Genomic DNA, 19,145 nt, shown 5'->3' with positions numbered 1-19,145 from the left:
TAAAGGAGTTAGTATACCTGGAAGGTGGCATGGTGGATAAAGTGTTTGCTGGATTCGCAAACATTAAGAGTTCAATTACTGGGCACGGCATATACCACAGTGAGGCTTGGTCTCTGTTCTTCCGCTCGTAAATAAATCCTTAAAAAAAAAAAAAAAAAAAGCTGGTGATCCTTACTTTATTTTAAAGTGTAAAGCACTCACTGCTCTCCCACTGCTGTGTTAAGATGGGCCCATTCACAAGCCTCATCCAATATTTAACATGGCTGAATGAGAGCAAGCAACATGGCCGCTGTGCCAGGCACCAACATGGCGGCAAGAGCTTCCCTGCGCCCGGAAGGACGAGAGAGAGCCCGTAAGAAATGTGTCCGCCGTCCGCCAGTGCTGAAGGTGGCTCCCACGTCGGCTTCAGAAGGAGACCGAAACCGGAAATGCCTTTGCCCGTCTCAGTCTCCCGGGATCTTTTGCAGGTTCCCCGGGGGAGGGGTGGAGGCATGTCCGCGAGAGAACTGGCTGTTTCCCGGGGCTGAGGCTGGGAGGTGCTAGTCGGTCGCGCCGGGTTTGAGACCCGTCTCGTCTGCAGAGCCAGGATGTCGGACACGTGGAGCTCGATCCAGGCCCACAAGAAGCAGCTCGACTCACTGCGGGAGAGACTGCAGCGGAGGCGGAAGCAGGACTCGGGACACTTGGGTGAGGCACGGAGCTGCTGGGGCCGGCGTCCAGCCGCCGAGGGCGGGAGGCGGTTTTGGAGAAAAGCCAGTTCCCGCCGCCCCCCGAACGCCTCGAGCACCGCCTGCACACTGCGCTCCCCTGCGAGCAGCCGCGGCCCCTTCTCAGCCCGGGCTCGGTTTCCCTGGTTCACTTTTCTCGGTCGGACGCCCGCGCCGCAGCCGCGTCCGCCCTGAGCGGCTCGTGGGTCTGTGTGAAAGGCGCCGCCTTTGCCCGGCCCGGGCTCCCCGGCCCCGGAGAGCGCAGGACCCGCTTCCTGTTCGCGCCCTGCGCGCCTGTTCTTGCCGGGCGCTGTCATCTCTCTGCGCCCCTGGGCGCCGGAAGCGGGGCCGGCCCGCGTTGGGCACCGACCGCGCCCGGCGCGGGGGCCCGGCCCGAGCTCACAGGCGGGGTCGCGGAGTGAGCGGAGAACTGGCGTTTGGCCTCGGCTTGTCCGGCCGTCTGCTGAGCAGGGACTTAAAATAATGGGCATTTCTTTATCATTTTATTCATGTGCTATTCATTAGATAAGAGACAGGGATTGGAGGGGGGAAGGTAGAGAAGGAGAGGCACACCTGCAGACCTGCTTCAGCAATTGTGATGCTTTTTCCCCCTGCCGGTGCGGACCAGGGGCTTGAACCCGGGCCCTTGCACGTTGTGGCGTGTGTGCTCAACCAGGTGCGCCACCGCTTGCCCCGTTTTTATTTATTTATTTATTATAGTTTATTTCCTTTAGAGAGAGAGAGAGAGAGAAGACCAGAGCCCTGTTCAGCTCTGGCTTATCTTGGTACCGGGGTTTGAACTTGGGACCCCAGAAGCCTCAGGCATGAAAAGTCTTTTTGCAAAACCGTTGTGCTACCTCCCCAGCCATGAAATTTTGTTTTTAGACATTCTGTGCCCTCCGTTTGCTCCCCCGTCCAGAATAGAAACTTGAAGGAACCTCAAAAGAGCAAGTCCTACCTTCCCTCTTGCCCCCCCCCCCCCCACCTGCAGTGACATGATTTCCCAGTTTTTAAATATTGGCAAGGATAGTGAATTCATACTACTCTTGCCGCACCTTATCCCAGAAGTCTGTAGTCCATATCTAAATTTGAATCTAGTCTGGATATACATTAGGTCCACATGCTCCTATGTCGTGGAACTACAAGGTACTTTGGCCAAGTTCTCACACTCAATAAACATCTTTTTATATCTACAGTGCACCTGAGACTGTTGATAGACAAAAATAAATAGGACTTTCACTACCCTGCAGGTGTCTACATTTTAATTGGAGATTAAAAGTTGATACTTATAAACATCAAAAATACGATAAGATATATGTGAAGTGCCAAATGAAGGAGTACACAGTACATCTAGTGAAGGGAGAAGTAGTAAGAGTTGGGGCTGGGGGAAGGGGGTCGACAGTTGAGTGGCACACTCTGGTCTCCAAGCATGGGGAAGCTTCACTAGTTGTGACGCAGGGCTGCAGATCTCTCTCTCTCTCTCTATTTCTCTGTCACCCCTTTCAAATTCTTCCTGTCTGTATCCAATTAAAAAAAAATTAGTGGGAGTCGTATGGTGGCGCAGTGGGTTAAGCGCACATGGCGCAAAGCGCAAGGACCGGCGTAAAGATCCTGGTTCGAGCCCGCGGCTCCCCACCTGCAGGGGAGTCGATTCACAAGGAGTGAAGCAGGTCTGCAGGTGTCTGTCTTTCTCTCCTCCTCTCTGTCTTCCCCTCCTCTCTCCAGTTCTCTCCGCCCTATCCAACAACAACGACATCAACAACCATAACAATGTTACACAACCAGGGCAACAAAAGGGAAAATAAATAAATAAATAAATAAATAAATATTTTTTAAAAATTAGTGAAGGCATGGTCCTGACACCTTGGAGTTGTTTTATTTTGTTGTTATTATTTTACCATGGCACAGCTCTGCTCTGGATTTTGGTGGTATGGACTATTAAGCCTGGGACTTCAGAGCCTCAGGAACTAAAAGTAAACTCCTTTGTATAACCATTATGTTTTATCACCCTGCCAGAAATTTGATCTTGATGACACACAGGGCTTCTGTAATTAAACAGAATTTAAGAGCAAGGCATGTTAAATAATGAACTGTGTGTCATGGTCAGGAAATGATAATCAGGCATTGGAATTGTTACTGAAGTGACCAAGACGGAGACATTTTTAGGATTTTTTTTTTTTTTCCCTGAGACTGGGCCTTGCACATGCTTAATTTCATCACTCCTGGGTTACTTTTTTTTTTTTTTTTTCATTCAGATAGAGACAGAAAGACAAGGAGAGACAACAGTACCAGTGCTTCGCCCATTTCCTTCTGTGGCATTCCTGTGTGGAGGTGTGGACCCAAGTGCACTTGATAAGGCACTTGCCTTACCCAATGAGGTATTTCTTTTGCCCAAGATTTTTTTTCTTGATATATAAATTTAAATACCTTTGTCTTATATTAGATTTTGTTTTTTCATTTATTCAATTTCCTGTGTTTTAAAACATTTTATACATATAAAGTCTTGATAAGAAAACTCTCAATTATACTTCCAACATAGACAAACCAGTTGCAATTCCCCCCTTTTTTTCAGGCAGTCCTGGGGAGAACCCAAGGTCTCACGCCAAGGCACTTCTCAGCCCAATTCTTTATTATTATTATTATTATTATTATCATCTTTATTTATTTGTTGGACAGAGATAGACAGAAATCAAGAGGGGAGGGGTGATAGAGAGACAGAGAGACACCTGCAGCCCTGCTTCACTCACAAAGCTCTCCCCCTGCTTGTGGGGATCAGGAGCTTACTCCAGGTCCTTGCACATTGTAACAGGTGCGCTCAACCAGGTGTGCCAACACCCCTCCAGTTTTTATATATATACATATATTTTTTTCCCTTTTGTTGCCCTTGTTGTTTTTTATTGTTGTTGTAGTTATTATTGTTGTTATTGATATCGCTGTTGTTATATAGGACAGAGAGAAATTGAGAGAGGAAGGGGGAGAGAAAGACAGCTGTAGACCTGCTTCACCACCTGTGAAGTGACTCCCCTGCAGGTGGGGAGCCGGGGCTCAAACCTGGATCCTTACGCAGGTCCTTGTGCTTCGTGCCATGTGCGCTTAACCTGCTGTGGTACTGCCCTACTTCCCCCTTTTTTTAAATAAAAAATTTTTATATTTATTTATTCCCTTTTGTTGCCCTTGTTGTTTTATTGTTGTAGTTATTATTGATTTCATTGTTTGATAGAACAGAGAGAAATCGAGAGAGGAGAGAAAGACAGAAACCTGCAGACCTGCTTCACTGCCTATGAAGCAACTTCCCCCTTTTTTCTTTTTTATCGGAGCACTGTCCAGCTCTGGTTTATGGTAGTGGAGGGAGGGGTTGAACCTGGGACCTTGGAGCCTCAGGCAAGAGAGTCTGTTTGCATGACCTTTATGCTTCCCCCCTTTTTTTTTTAAATATTTATTTTATTTATTTATTCCCTTTTGTTGCCCTTGTTGTTTTATTGTTGTAGTTATTATTGTTGTTGTCGTTGTTGGATAGGACAGAGAGAAATGGAGAGAGGAGGGGAAGACAGAGAGGGGGAGAGAAAGACACCTGCTGACCAGCTTCACCGCCTGTGAAGCGACTCCCCTGCAGGTGGGGAGCCGGGGTTCGAACCGGGATCCTTATGCCGGTCCTTGTGCTTTGCGCCACCTGCGCTTAACCCGCTGTGCTACAGCCCGACTCCCCCCTTTTTTTTTTAATTGGGCACTGCTCAGCTCTGGTTTATGGTGGTGCTAAGGATTAGATCTGGGACCTGTGCTGCCTCAGGCATGAAAGTCTTTTTCTTTTCTTTTTAATCTTTAAATTAAAATATATATATATGGGAGTCAGGCTGTAGCGCAGCAGGTTAAGCGCAGGTGGCACAAAGCACAAGGACCGGTGTAAGGATCCCGGTTCAAGCCCCCAGCTCCCCACCTGCAGGGGAGTCGCTTCACAGGCGGTGAAGCAGGTCTGCAGGTGTCTGTCTTTCTCTCCCCCTCTCTGTCTTCCCCTCCCTCTCTCCATTACTCTCTGTCCTATCCAACAACGATGACTACAACAATAAAACAGCAAGGGCAACAGAAGGGAATAAATAAATAAATAAATATTCATTTAATTGTACAGGGCAGAGGGAAATTGAGAGGGAAGGGTAATAAAGACGGAGAGAGACAGAGAGACACCTGGAGCACTGCTTCTTCGCCTGCAGGTGAAAGGTGGGAGACTTGAACTCTCTCTGTGCATATTGACATGTTCACTTGACCAGGTGCACCACTTTAATTCTTTTATTTAGTTATTATTTTTTCACCTCTTGTCCTCTCTTAAAAAAAGAAAAGAAAAGAAAAGGGAAAAATAGACTTCTCTAAAAAAAATTATACATTTATTATTTTTTAAATTTATCTTTACTTATTGGAAAGCCAGAACTCAAGAGGGAAGGGAGAGGCAGAGAGGGAGAGAGACAGAGTCCAGTGCATTGCTTTTTTTTTTTTTGTTAAATTTATTTTTAATACTTTCCATTTTTTTGAAATTTTATTTTCTAGGACAGAGATAAATTGAGAGGGATGGGGAGTAGGGAGAGAGAGAGACAAACTGACACCTGCAGCACTGCTTCACTACTTATGACATTTTCCTCCTGCAAGTGGGGCCTGGGGGCTTGAACCTGGGTCCTTGAACATGGTAACATGCACCACTGCCTGGCCCCTGTTAAATGTATTTAATAATGAAAGAGAAAGACTGACAGACAGATATTGACCCAAGAGCAATGGCCAGCTCTGGCTTATGGTGGTGCTAGGGTTCGAACCTAGGACCTCAGAGTCTCAGGCATGAAAGTCTTTGTAGAACCATTATGCTAGCTATCTCCTCAGTTTTGCTTTTTTTTTTTTTTCCTTTGAACTCAGATTCTGGGCTTCCTTTAAAATAAAATTTGATAGAGAAAATATTTATCATGTAGTATTACATACTTAGGCAAAATGTCTTAAGAGCTGTTACTTGTAGCGGTAATGAAAAGTAATCTGGCACCGATCACATCTGTTCTCAAACAGAATTTGACTTACACTGTGAAGTCCTGATTGAACATTTGCAATTACGGAGCATGCTCAATATTTTGACATTTACTTGAATCAGTTACAGCGTTTGGTATTTTAAGTCACATGGGTAAGAAACAAGTAAAGTGAAGCTATGTGGGTCTACAAAGAAGAGACGGATGTTCAGAGCACATGAGAAGGTGCTTAGCGGCAGCAATCACGAGGGAAATAGGCAAATTAAAACTAGTGAGTGGGCAGTTTATACTTGTCAGGATGAGGTTTGGGGGTGGAGTAGGAATTATTTCCTGAGAGAGGGGCAGGCCAGATCAGCCCTCTGCACTCTGGCATATATGGGGCCAGGGATCAAACTCTGGACCTTATACTTCCAAGTCCAGCACTCTACCCACTGCACCACTTTAGAAAATAGGTCCCGAGAATTTAATATTTCACTTGTATTTCAAGTAAATAGAGTTACTAGGCTTGCCCAAAGGAAATACTTTGTCCTAATTTGAGTTTTTTTTAAATTTTTTTTAATTATCTTTTTATTTATTGGATAGAGACAGCCAGAAATCAAGAGGGAAGGGGGCGATAGGGAGAAACACAGGGAGACACCTGCAGCCCTGCTTCACCACTCGTGAAACTTTCCCCCTGCAGGTAGGGACAGGGGGCTTGAACCCGGGTCCTTGAGCGTTGTAATACGTGCACTCAACCAGGTGCACCACCACCTGGCCCCTGCTTTGTTTTTTAACCAGAGCACTGTTCAGCTCTGGCTTATGGTGGTGTGGGGGGATTGAATTTGGGACTTTGGAGCCTCAGGCATGAAAGTCTTTTTGCATGATTTTGTATCTACCCTCACCTAGTTGTTGTTGTTTTTGATAGAGACAGCCAGAAATTGAGAGGAAGGAGGATATAGAGAGAGTGAGAGACAGACACCTGGAGCACTGCTTCACCACTTGTGAAGCAGTGGGGACTAAGGGTTAGAACCCGGGTCCTTGCACATTGTAACGTGCACTCATCCAGGTGTGTCACTACCTGCCCCCCCATCTTCTAATTAATTAATTATTGGAGAGAGACAGAGATGTTGAAAGAGGAGGGGGGAGGTAAAGAGGGAAAGAGACAGAGAGACACCTGTAGCCCTACTTCACTACTCATGAAACTTTCCCCCTGCAGTTGGGAACCAGAACCTTGAACCTGGGTCCTCCTGCGCTGTAGTGTGTGTGCTTAATCTAGCGCACTGTAGTGTGTGCTTAATCTAGCGCACTGTAGTGTGTGCTTAATCTAGCGCACTGTAGTATGTGCTTAATCTAGCGCACTGTAGTGTGTGTGCTTAATCTAGCGCACTGTAGTGTGTGCTTAATCTAGCGCACTGTAGTGTGTGTGCTTAATCTAGCGCACTGTAGTGTGTGTGCTTAATCTAGCGCACCACCTGGCCCTCTTCACTAAAGTTTTTTAAGATTTATTTTAATTATTTCATATGAGATTGCGTTTTACATAAGTGAGAGAGAAGGCAGGGCACCACACCAGTACAGGGGTCCAAACTGGGGAACTCAGGCTTCCAAATAACGTGCTTTGCCAACTGAGCCATTACCCCCTGACTGCTGGAGCAAAGTTTCCTAGAGCTTTTGAGTGTCAGAGACCACAGCACTTTGCTTCTCAGGAGACAGAACACTGAATGAAGAGGTGCATTCTCAAGCAGAAGTCCTAAGTTCAGAGCACAGCAGTGCATGTGCCAGAGTGATATCCTGGTATGTGTTCTCTCTTTCTCTCTCATTAGTAAATAAAATCCCACTCAGTAGTAGGAACTATAGAGACATTTCTTTAAAGCTAATTTAAAAAGATCATATTCTTCTTTTTTATAATATTTTATTTATTTTGGGTAGAGACAGATTGAGGGGGAAGGTGGAGATGGAGAAAGAATGACATTTGAGGATGGGGGTAGATAGCATAATGGTTATGCAAAGAGACTCTCAGCTTGAGGCTCTGAAGTCCCAGGTTCAGTTCCCCGCACCACCATAAGTCAGAGCTGAGCAGTGCTCTGGGAAAGAAAGAGGAAGAAAGGAAGGAAGGAAGGGAGGAAGGAAGGAAGGAAGAATGGAAAGAAGGAAAGAAGGGAGAAAGGGAAAAATAAAGACACTTGCAACACTACTTCACCAATCATGAAGCTTCCACCCTTGCAAGTGGGGACTGGGGGCTTGAACCTGCATCCATGCACACTGTACCATGTGCACTGCCGGGTGTGCCACAACCCAGTCCCAAGATCATATTCTAACCCCCAACACTGCCATTCCATATGATTTGTTAAATTTTCGGCCCCATTTTCCATGAAAATGATCTGGCCACAGTTTGAGAAAGATGACTACTTCTGACATTGAAGTGCAGATTGATCATATAGATCCATCTGTCAATCATAAGGAGGTGTGGATATTTTAAAGTTTCCTTTTTTTTTTTTTTTTAGATTTTATTTGTTTATTAATGAGAAAGATAGGAGGAGAGAGAGAAGGAACCAGACATCACTCTAGTACATGTGCTGCTGGGGATTGAACTCAGGACCTCATGCTTGAGAGTACAGTGCTTTATCCACTGTGCCACCTCCCAGACCACGGTAGTATGCTATTTTGCTGCATGCATAGCCAGGTTCAAGGACCCCACTACATTGAAAGAAATTTTGGTCTCCTTCCCTCTCTGCTTCTTTGCCTCTCCATATTAAAAGAAATAATGGGGGCCAGCTGGCGGCACACCTAGCTGAGTGTTACAATGCATAAGGACCCAGGTTCCAGCCCGCAGGCCCAGGGGGAAAGCTTTGTGAGCGGTGAAGCAGGTCTGCAGATGTCTCTCTTCCTATCTCCCCTTTCCCTTTTGATTTCTGACTGTCTCTACCTAATAAATAAGTAAAGATAATAAAAAAGAATAGGTTCATAAGCCTACCATGTTGGTAATTTGTCTCCATTGAAAAAGTAGAAAAAGGAATTAGGTAAACAGCTTTCACCAATGGAAAAAAGGTCAACAGTTTCCAGAAAATCCAGTGCTATCCTGGCAAGAGCAGTGCCTGGCTGACCATGACTGAGGGAAGGTTAGCTAGTGCTGAAGTAAAGACCTGTGTGCTGTGAGTGTTAGAGTTTGACTTCTGAGGGATATATAGACTCACAGTAGTTAACCTTTTTTTTGTTTTTGTTTTTTTGCCTCCAGGGTTATTGGTGGGGCTCCTGTCTGCACCACAAGTCCACTGCTCCTGGAGGCTATTTTTTCCCTTTTGTTGCCCTTGTTGTTTTATTGTTGTTGTGGTTATGTTATTGTTGTTATTGATGTTGTTGTTGTTGGATAGGACAGAGAGAAATCGAGAGGATGAGAGAAAGATAGACACCTGCAGACCTGCTTCACCGCCTGTAAAGTGACACCCTCTCCCCCCCCCCCCCCCCGCAGGTGGGGAGCCGCAGGCTCAAACTGGGATCCTTAAGCCAGTCCTTGCACTTTGCGCCATGTGCGCTTAACCCACTGCGCTACCCCCCGACCCCCCAGTAGTTAACCCTTTTTCATTTTCACTTTTCTTCATTCCTAGATCTGCGAAATCCAGAAGCTGCATTGTCACCAGCCTTCCGCAGTGACAGCCCAGTGCCTCCTGTCCCCACTTCTGGTGGCCCTAAGTCCAGCACAGCTTTGGTAGTTCCTGAGTTAGCCACAGACCCTGAGCTGGAGAATAAATTGCTCCACCACCTCTCTGATCTGACCCTAACATTGCCCACCGATGCTGTGTCCATCTGTCTTGCCATCTCCACGGTAATGACCTGATACGACAGGTTGGGTTCTATGGCTTCTTCTTCTTCTTCTTCTTTTTAAAAATATTTTATTTATTTATTTGTTCCCTTTTGTTGCCTTGTTGTTTTACTGTTGTAGTTATTGTTGTTATTGATGTCATCAATGGATAGGACAGAGAGAAATGGGGAGAGGAGGGAAAGACAGAGGGGGAGAGAAAGACAGACACCTGCAGACCTGCTTCTCCACCTGTGAAGTGACTCCCCTGCATGTGGGGAGCTGGGGGCTTGAACCCGGATCCTTATGCCGGTCTTTGTGCTTCACGCCACGTGCGCTTAACTCGCTGTGCTACTGCTCAACTCCCCGGCTTCTTTTCTTTAGTTCATGGTTTCTCTCCCTCAGGTGTGAAAGACTTTTTTTTTTTTTGCATTATGCTATCTCCCCCGCCCCATGGTTAATTTCTTACTGCCTTTCCTTTCCCTCTTTCCATAGCCTGATGCCCCTGCTACTCAAGATGGGGTGGAAAGTCTTCTACAGAAGTTTGCAGCTCAGGAGTTAATTGAGGTCAAGAGAGGTCTTCTGCAAGATGATGCTCACCCCACTGTTGTGACCTATGCTGATCATTCCAAACTCTCTGCCATGATGGGTGCTGTGGCAGAAAAGAAGGGCCCTGGGGAGGTAGCAGGGACCATCACTGGGCAGAAGCGGCGTGCAGAGCAGGACTCAACCTCAGTAGCTACCTTTGCGAGCTCTTTGGCCTCTGGCATAGCCTCGTCAACATCAGAATCAACTAAGGAGCCCACCAAGAAATCAAGAAGACATGCTGCCTCAGATGTTGACCTGGAGATAGAGAGCCTTCTGAACCAGCAGTCCACTAAGGAGCAACAGAGCAAGAAGGTAAGTGGAGGATGCCATGAGTCGTCCCTCCCTCCCTTCCTTCCTCTTGTCTTAGATTTATTTGTCTGTTGGCTTATTTATGAACAAGAACCTGAGCATCACTCTGGCACTTAGTGCTGGGAATTGAACTCGGGGCCTCATGCTTGAAAGTCCAGCACTTCATCTACAGCGCCAGTTCCCCAGCTGTGAGTGGAATGTATTCACATATACACTTTGAAGGCATGCAGGGATCTTCTTTTCCTGTGTGTGTGTGTTTCAGAGAGAGACAGATACTGAGAGGGGAGAGCTAGAGACAGAGGTAGAGAGGTAGAGGTGTTTTAGGACATGGTGCAGTGGATAAGGCATTGAATCCTCAAGCAGAAGGTCCTGAGTTCAATTCCTGACAGCACATGTACCAGAGTGATGTCTGGTTCTTTCTCTCTCTTCCTATCTTTTCCACTAATGAATAAGTAAAATCCTAGAGAGAGACACCTGAGCCCTGCTTCACCACTCGTGACGCTTGCTCCCTGCAGGTGGGGACCAGGGGCTTGAACCTGGGTCCTTGCACACTGTAAGGTGTGTGCTTAACCAGGTCACCACTGCCTGGTCCCTGCATCTCTTTTTTTTCTTTGTCACTGGGGCTTTACTGTTCTTGGCCCACTTTTTTAGTTATAAAGAGAGGGAGAGACACACACAGCAACAAAGCTTTTCCCAGTCTGATGGGAGCTGGGTTGGAACCTAGGTTGCACACTTGGCAAAGCAAGTCTGCTTCCAAGTCAGCTCTTCCCAGAATTTTATTTTATCTTTATTATTTATTTATTTACTTTTACCAGTGCACCATTCAGCTCTGGCTTATGGTGGTACAGGGGATTGAACCTGGGACTTTGGAGCCTCAGGCATGAGAGTCTTTTTGCATAACCATTATGCTATCTACCACCTGCCACCAATGACCCACTTTTCAATTTCCTAACGAGGATAAGAGAAGGGGGTGGGGAGAGACCTGCAGCGCTGCTCCATTGCTTGTGAAGCTCCCCCCACTCCCACCCCCACCCCCGACTATAGTCGGATCTTTGCACACAGCCACTTGTACCATGTGAGCCCAGATCCAGTCCCGCCTCACATTTATACTTTGAATTAGGGTTTTGGTTGAGAAGGATTTACTTCTAGAACAAGTTCTTAGAATTCAGGACTTAGAACAGTGGTTCTGACCTGGAGAGGCTTGTGCTCCCTGTGCCCTTGCAACTCTGATATTTGACATTATCTGGAGACTTTCTTTTTATTCTATTTTATTGTGTGACTTTTCCCCACCAAATCACTTTGTTACGGCGATTGATGACTTACAGTCCATCTGTTGATGCATGGGGGTGTAGTGTCTCATCTCCCAATGCTATGTGTCTGCAAAACACTTCGCACCCCCAACTTAGGTGTCTTCCACTATCTTGCACCAGACTTCCAGCTCCCCTACCCGAGAGTCCCTTGCTTTGGTGTAATGCATTATATCCACTCCAAGTTTTATTACTCTGTTCTTATCAAGTTCTTCCAGGGCCAAAGATAGTTCACCCAGCAGTAGGTGTGCCAGAGCACTGGGGGCATGCTGTTGCAGCGTTATCTGCTGTCCTTATCCCTCGCCCCAAAATTAAAGAATAAAAATACAGAACTTGGACTGGAGTTGGTGTATTGCACCGCAGTAAAAGACTCTGGGGTGGAGGTGGGGAGTGTTTAGGTCCTGGAACATGATGGCAGAGCAGTCTGGGGGGGGGGGGATGTGGTTGTTATGTGGAAAACTGAGTAATGTCATCCAGTTACAAACGACTATATTTTACTATCAACTATAAACCGTTAGCTTACCCCCCAAGTAAAGGTGAAAGAAAGGGGAGGGATGAAAATATCAGACTGGTGGGGCCAGGTGGTGGTTCACCCAGCTGAGCGCAAATGTTCTCAGGTAAAGAGAGGCAGCTCTGAGACACAGAAAGAGTGGAAAGTGAATTCTCGAAAATAGTCATATGGGGGTAGGGCAGTAGTGCACTCTGTTGAGCGCACACGTGACGGTGTGCAAGGACCTGGGTTCAGCTCCCTGCTTTCCACAGGAAAAGGAGTGGAAAAGTACTTGTTTCACAAAAGTGTTGCTCCTTCTCCCTTCTCAGTTTCTCTCTGTCCTATCTAGTGTGAAAGGGGGCCAAGGGGGGAAATGGCTGCTAGGAGCAGTGGGTTTGTCATGTAGTCACTGAGCCCGTGATAACTGGTGGCAAGAATAAGAAAAACAAAGTCATAAGGGTCAGTACTTATTGATGAAACAATGTCAGTTGGCATATAAATGGCTTTAAGAATAAATCTGAATCCCAAGATTTCATTTGCTGTTGCAAATTTAAACATGTGAATTCACTTCCCTTGAATCATAGTCTTACCTGTAATGTGAGGATTCCAGAGTTATCTTGATAGAATAGTTGCATACACAGAGTGCTTAGCTCTGGGCCTTAGTAGAATGTCTTGATAAATTTCAGAGGCCTGGGATGGGAGTGAAGGGGAAAACAATACTTTCCTGGGGCAGGAAGTTCATGCTTAGCAGTAAGATCCAAGCTCCTTATAATTCTATCCCAAATGCAGACGTGCAAGAAAGGACTAACTCTGTGATAAATTTCTTTTCCTAAAATTCCAAATTCTCCTTAAGGTAGCTCATTTACATCTCTTAGGATATGACTTTATAGAGGTAAGTTAAGGGCTCATTTGATCGACCGGCCCAGTTAAGCCCAAGACTTCTTCTGCCACAGGTCAGTCAGGAGATCCTAGAGCTGTTAAATACAACAACAGCTAAGGAACAATCCATTGTGGAGAAGTTTCGCTCACGAGGACGAGCCCAAGTGCAAGAGTTCTGTGACTACGGGACGAAGGAGGAATGCATGAAAGCCAGTGATGCGGACCGACCCTGTCGCAAGCTACACTTCAGGTCTCTCGGCAGAGAGAGAGAGGTGGAATGGGGCTTTTCAAAACAGCACATTCCTTCCAGTCACTGGGGTTCTGTAATTAATCCTGATGTTAGACTGTGGTTTGTCTAAGCCCTTTTAGACTTTTGAGGGCATACTTTCAGATACATTGTTCTGGGCAGGGGTAGATAGCATAATGGTTATGCAAACAGACTCCCATGTCTGAGGCTCCAAAATCCTAGGTTCAATCCCCAGCACCACCATAAGCCAAAGTTGAGCAGTGCTCTGGTAAAAAATAAATAAATAAATAAGATGTATTTACAGATACATTGTTCTGTGGGAGAGAATACAGGTTATATTACCAAGTAGAAACATATATTTAAATTTTTTTTTTCAAATATTTATTCCCTTTTGTTGCCCTTGTTGTTTTATTGTTTTAGTTATTATTGTTGTTGTTATTGATGTCATTGTTGGATAGGACAGAGAGAAATGGAGAGGTGAGGGAGACAGGGGGGAGAGAAAGACACCTGCAGACCTGCTTCACTGCTTGTGAAGCGACTCCCCTGCAGGTGGGGAATGGGGTCTGGAACCGGGGTCCTTATGCCGTCCTTGTGCTTGGCACCATGTGCACTTAACCCACAGTGCTACTGCCCAACTCCCTAATTAATTTTTTTTCTATTTTTTCTTCCCTTTTTTTTTTGCCCTTATTGTTGTTGCTTTGTTATTGTTGTTGCTGTCGTTGTTATTGGATAAGACAGAGAAATCGAGAGAGGAGGGGAAGACAGAAAGGGGGAGAGAAAGATAGACACCTGCAGACCTGCCTCACCACTTCTAAAGCGACCTCAGTAGGTGGGGAGCCGGGGACTCGAACTGGGATCCCTGCACTGGTCCTTGCACTTTAAGCCATGTGCACTTAACCTGCTGCATTACCGCCTGCCCCCGAGACATATATTTCTAATGCCTCTTTATAATACCAATATCTGCCTCTAAGCCCAAGTCTGGAAGGACAGTGACCCTTAGAAATAGGAATCTGGGCTCTTAGATCAGTGTTTTATTCAACTCTGACCAGCAAGTTCTTCCTTCCTGTTATGAAATAGGTTAAATCTCATGCTTGAAGCTCCAAAGTCCCAGGTTCAATTCCTCCCGTACCACTATAAGCCAGAGCTGAGCAGTGCTCTGGTAAAAAAAAATAAATAAATAAAATAGGTTAAATCTTTGTTCATAGAGGAATTACAACTTCTTTTTTCTTTTTAGTGTGAACTATGGATTTCCCTGTCATCTACCTCTCTTCTCTGACAACTTCTAGGGTGCTAACAATAGAATACTAGGAAAGGGTAATACAAGACAGCACATTTTAAAAACTTTGGAAAAACAAACAAACTATTTGGAACTGTGGAATCCTACTTAGTCCTAATCTTGACTCTCCTTTTATTTCCTTAGACGAATCATCAATAAACACACCGATGAGTCACTAGGAGACTGCTCGTTCCTTAACACATGTTTTCATATGGATACTTGCAAATACGTTCATTATGAAATCGACGCTTGCATGGATTCTGAGGCTCCTGGCAGCAAAGACCATACACCCAGCCAGGAACTTGCTCTTACACAGAGTGTTGGAGGTGACTCCAGCGCAGATCGACTCTTCCCACCTCAGGTACCTACCTATCTGCTCAGGACACTCGCTTTACTGTGTCTGAGTAGCACCATACATGTGGGAAAGCAGGACACATTCAGCCTGTCTTGCTGACTGGGAGTGCAGTGGGACAGAATATGCTAATAAGGGGGAAAAAATATGGTTGTGTTGCACCAATGTAAAAGACTCTAGGGTGGAAGGGTTCAGGTCCTGGAACATGATGGTAGAGGAGGACCTAGAGGGGATTGAATTGTTATTTGGAAAACTGAGAAATGTTACACATGTACAAACTACTGTATTTTTCTATAGACTGTACACCATTAATCCCAATAAAGGAAAAAAAAAAAGAGTATGCTTATAAAAGGTAGTAAGAAAATCAAATGATAGAGGGGCTGGGACTATAAATCTGAGCAGAGTGAACAATGACCAAGTATTACGTCACACAGTGGATCTGTTGTGACATCCGCTACCTGGACGTCAGTATCTTGGGCAAGTTTGCGGTTGTGATGGCTGACCCTCCCTGGGATATTCACATGGAGCTGCCCTATGGGACCCTGACTGACGACGAGATGCGCAGGCTCAACATACCAGTACTGCAGGATGATGGCTTTCTCTTCCTCTGGGTCACAGGCAGGTAATGTGGTCCAAAGATAAGCAGGTCTGGGCAGATCTGATAAGAGTGAGTACTGGATGGAGACGAAGCCTGGGTTTTCTAGCCCTATTATTAAATGGCTAAATCAGTTTTTTCTTTCCTTTCTACTGTGACCCAATACCTGGTTTATAATACAGATGATATCTTGCTTTTTTTTTTTTTTTTTAAAGAATTTATTTATTCATGAGAAAGCTAGAAGAGAAAGAACCAGCCATCACTCTGGTACATGTGCTGCTGGGGATCGAACTCAGGACCTCATGCTTGAGGGTCTAGTTCCTTAGCCACTGCGCCACCTCCCGGACCACAGATATCTTGCATTCTATTTACTGATAACTACATTAGTTTATGGTGAGATATATGGCTGTTCAAATTATTCAGTAAATGTTTTGTCTTTTCGTTTTGTTTTTACCAGAGCACTGCTCAGCTCTGGCTTACAGTGGTACAGGGGATTGAACGTGGGACTTCAAAGCCTCAGGCATAAGAGTCTTTTTGTATAACCATTATGCTATCTACCCTTTGCCAGTTTTTTATCTTTTCATTCTTAGATCTACCCCAAATGCACACTTACATGTAAATGTTCACTGTCTACTGAGAATAAGACGTATACAATATTTTAGGCATGAAAGTAGCTATTTAATCCTGATTTCTTTCCAGGGCTATGGAATTGGGCAGAGAATGTCTGAACCTTTGGGGGTAGGTAACCATTACTATGTTGCTTTTTTCTATTTTTTTGAGACAGAGCAAAATATACTCTGCTGGGAGTCGGGCGGTAGCACAGCGGGTTAAGCGCATGTGGCGCAAAGCACAAGGACCGGTGTAAGGATCTTGGTTTGAGCCCCTGGCTCCCCACCTGCAGGGGAGTCGCTTCACAGTCAGTAAAGCAGGTCTGCAGGTGTCTTTCTCTCCCCATCTTCCCCTCCTGTCTCCAGTTCTCTGTCCTGTCTAACAATGACATCAATAACGATAATAGTAACTACTACAACAATTAAAAAACAAGGGCAACAAAAGGGAAAATAAATATAAAATTTAAAAACATGTATACTTTGATATTTATGACTCCATTTGTTTTGTCTTTGTTTTATTGCTATACCAGGGATGGAACCCAGGGCTATATTGTGTCCCTGAACTGCCTCCCTAGCATCTGTATTACGAAAGAAAGAAGGGCCAGAGGGGCCAGGCAGTGGCACCCAATACAGTGCACAAGGACCCAGGTTCAAGCCCTTGGTCTCCATCTGCAGGGCTGCAGGTGTCAGTCTCTTTCCCTCTCTACCTCCTTTCAGTCTCTCTCAATCCAATATATAACTTAACAATTTTTTTTTTTAAATGAGGGCCATCAAAAATAGCTTGTTTAGATAGTGTGCTTGGTCATGTGTACTGCAACCCAAGTTCAAGCCCAGCCCACACATTGAAGGAAGCTTTGGTCTTTCTCTTCTCCTAAAGAAATAATACAAAAACGGGGTCAGGTGGTGGCGCACCTGGTTGAATGCACATATTACAAAGCGCAAGGACCCAGGTTCGAACCCTTGGTCCCCACCTGTAGAGGAAAAGCTTCACGAGTGAAGCAGGGCTGCAGGTGTCTTTCTCCCTGTCTATCACCCCCCTCCCCCTTGATTTCTGGCTGTCTCTATCCATTAAAGAAAGATAATAAAAATGCTAAAAAATAAATACAAAAACAAAAAAATACATATTTGTAGTAGATGAGATGTAATCTCTTGCTCTCTAGAGCAGACCGTCCTTTATCTATCCTGTGAGAATCTAATTAAAAAGTCGGTGTTTTCTTCTGCTTCAGTTATGAACGAGTGGACGAGATTATCTGGGTGAAGACCAATCAGCTGCAGCGCATTATTCGGACGGGCCGGACAGGCCACTGGTTGAACCATGGGAAGGAGCACTGCTTGGTGAGCAGCACGGGGGCCCAATCCAGTAGGTGGGGCAGAAGAGGGAGCGAGCTGCTTGTTACTGAGAAAAAGTTCAAATCCTAGACTTCTGTAAGGTAACATATTCTTTCTGTGATAAACAGGTCGGTGTTAAAGGAAACCCCCAAGGCTTCAACCAGGGTCTGGATTGTGATGTGATCGTAGCCGAGGTACGTGCTTCCCAGGCATCCAAAACACTTCCACATTTTAACTGATACCAGCTATTTAAATCAGATGTATTCTTATCACTAAAGTTCTCTCATAATTGAACGTAACTCTCTTACAGGTTCGTTCCACCAGCCATAAACCAGATGAAATCTATGGCATGATTGAGAGACTATCCCCTGGCACTCGCAAGATTGAGTTATTTGGACGCCCACACAATGTGCAACCCAACTGGTAAAGTGAACAGCGTAGGCTCATCACCAAGGGCAAAGCTGCCCATGGTCAAGAACAACAGGCTGTCAACTCACATTGCACTTGTCAATTTTGTAAACTGGGGTTAAGAGGATGCATAAGCCACCTCAACTGCTATTTAAACTATTAAGATTTTACAGTTTTTTTTTTTTTTTTGAGAAAGAATCAGACATCACTCTGGCACGTGCTGCCGGGGATTGAACTCGGGACCTTATGCTTGAGAGTCCAAAGCTCGCCATCTCCCGAACCACGATTTTACAGCGTTTTTACTAACAGTTTTCATCTTTATACTCTCAGCAGCTTAAAAGACAAGAGTTTGTATTTTACTTATCCAAAGAATGTTCACTGGTAGCAGCAACTATTGTGAATTAGGCTTGAGTAGCAATTGGTGATGAACCCTTTTGTAGGCTGAGCCTGTTTTCACACAGGAATCTATGTCCAGTTCCTAGCCGGTTATACTATAATATGCTAATCTAATCTTAAGGCCTTAAAAAAAAAAAAGTGCTGTGGGGGAGACAGCATAATAGTTATGCAGAAAGACTTTTCATACCTGAGGCTCTGAAGTTCCAAGCGCACTACCCTGTACCACCATAAGCCAGAGCTGAACAGTTCTCTGGTAAAATGTATCAGTAAAATAAAAAATAATCGAATGGACATTTGATGTTAGGCAACAACATCAAATGCATCTTTCAACATTAGCCTCTTCATTCTTTTAACAACTGACTTGATGCTGCTTTCCCTTTGCTTCAGGATCACCCTTGGAAACCAGCTGGATGGGATCCACCTACTAGACCCAGATGTGGTTGCTCGGTTCAAGCAAAGGTATCCAGATGGTATCATCTCTAAACCTAAGAATTTATAGAAGTACTTCCTCACAGGGCTAAACAGCCCATAGCCATCACTCTACAGGTCGCACCTGAAATGTTTGTGTGTTTGGGTTGTCAGAAAAGTCATGATGCGTTTTTCTATGCAAAAACACATCATGACTTTTCTGACAACCCAATAATTGCTCCCTTTATTTAAATAAAAGTTTGTATTATAGTTGAGATCTCGAGGTCAGACTCAGGCTCTGTCAGTGTTACTTTGTGGAACCCATCTCTCAGTATGATTCCTTACATGTAAACTGGGACTAGAGCTTCCTCATTGAGTTGTGAGGGATCAGTGGGTGCACAAGAAATATTAAAATGTGTCTTTGTTAGTCTGTTCCTAGTTTATTTCCCTAAAGCTGAAATAAGTAAATGGGTATATTAC

The 19,145-nt window shown here is 45.1% G+C and overlaps 1 protein-coding gene across 1 annotated transcript; it reads left to right on the top strand.

The window, feature by feature from the left end:
• Window positions 1–340: 340 nt before the first annotated feature.
• Window positions 341–18,867, top strand: METTL3 (methyltransferase 3, N6-adenosine-methyltransferase complex catalytic subunit). Its single transcript, XM_007537048.3, has 11 exons — window positions 341–687; window positions 9,283–9,500; window positions 9,969–10,373; window positions 13,121–13,296; window positions 14,714–14,930; window positions 15,356–15,543; window positions 16,216–16,254; window positions 17,351–17,459; window positions 17,582–17,647; window positions 17,764–17,876; window positions 18,645–18,867. Exons 1-11 carry the CDS (start codon window positions 588–590, stop codon window positions 18,754–18,756), a joined length of 1,743 nt encoding a protein of 580 aa, XP_007537110.1. The 5' UTR covers window positions 341–587; the 3' UTR covers window positions 18,757–18,867.
• The last annotated feature ends 278 nt before the right edge of the window (window positions 18,868–19,145 follow it).

This window comes from Erinaceus europaeus, chromosome 16 (assembly GCF_950295315.1).
Source record: "Erinaceus europaeus chromosome 16, mEriEur2.1, whole genome shotgun sequence".
Classification (NCBI taxonomy): Eukaryota; Metazoa; Chordata; class Mammalia; order Eulipotyphla; family Erinaceidae; genus Erinaceus; species Erinaceus europaeus.
Note: the sequence above shows the minus strand (reverse complement) of the source record. Positions and strands in the feature narration are given on the sequence as shown.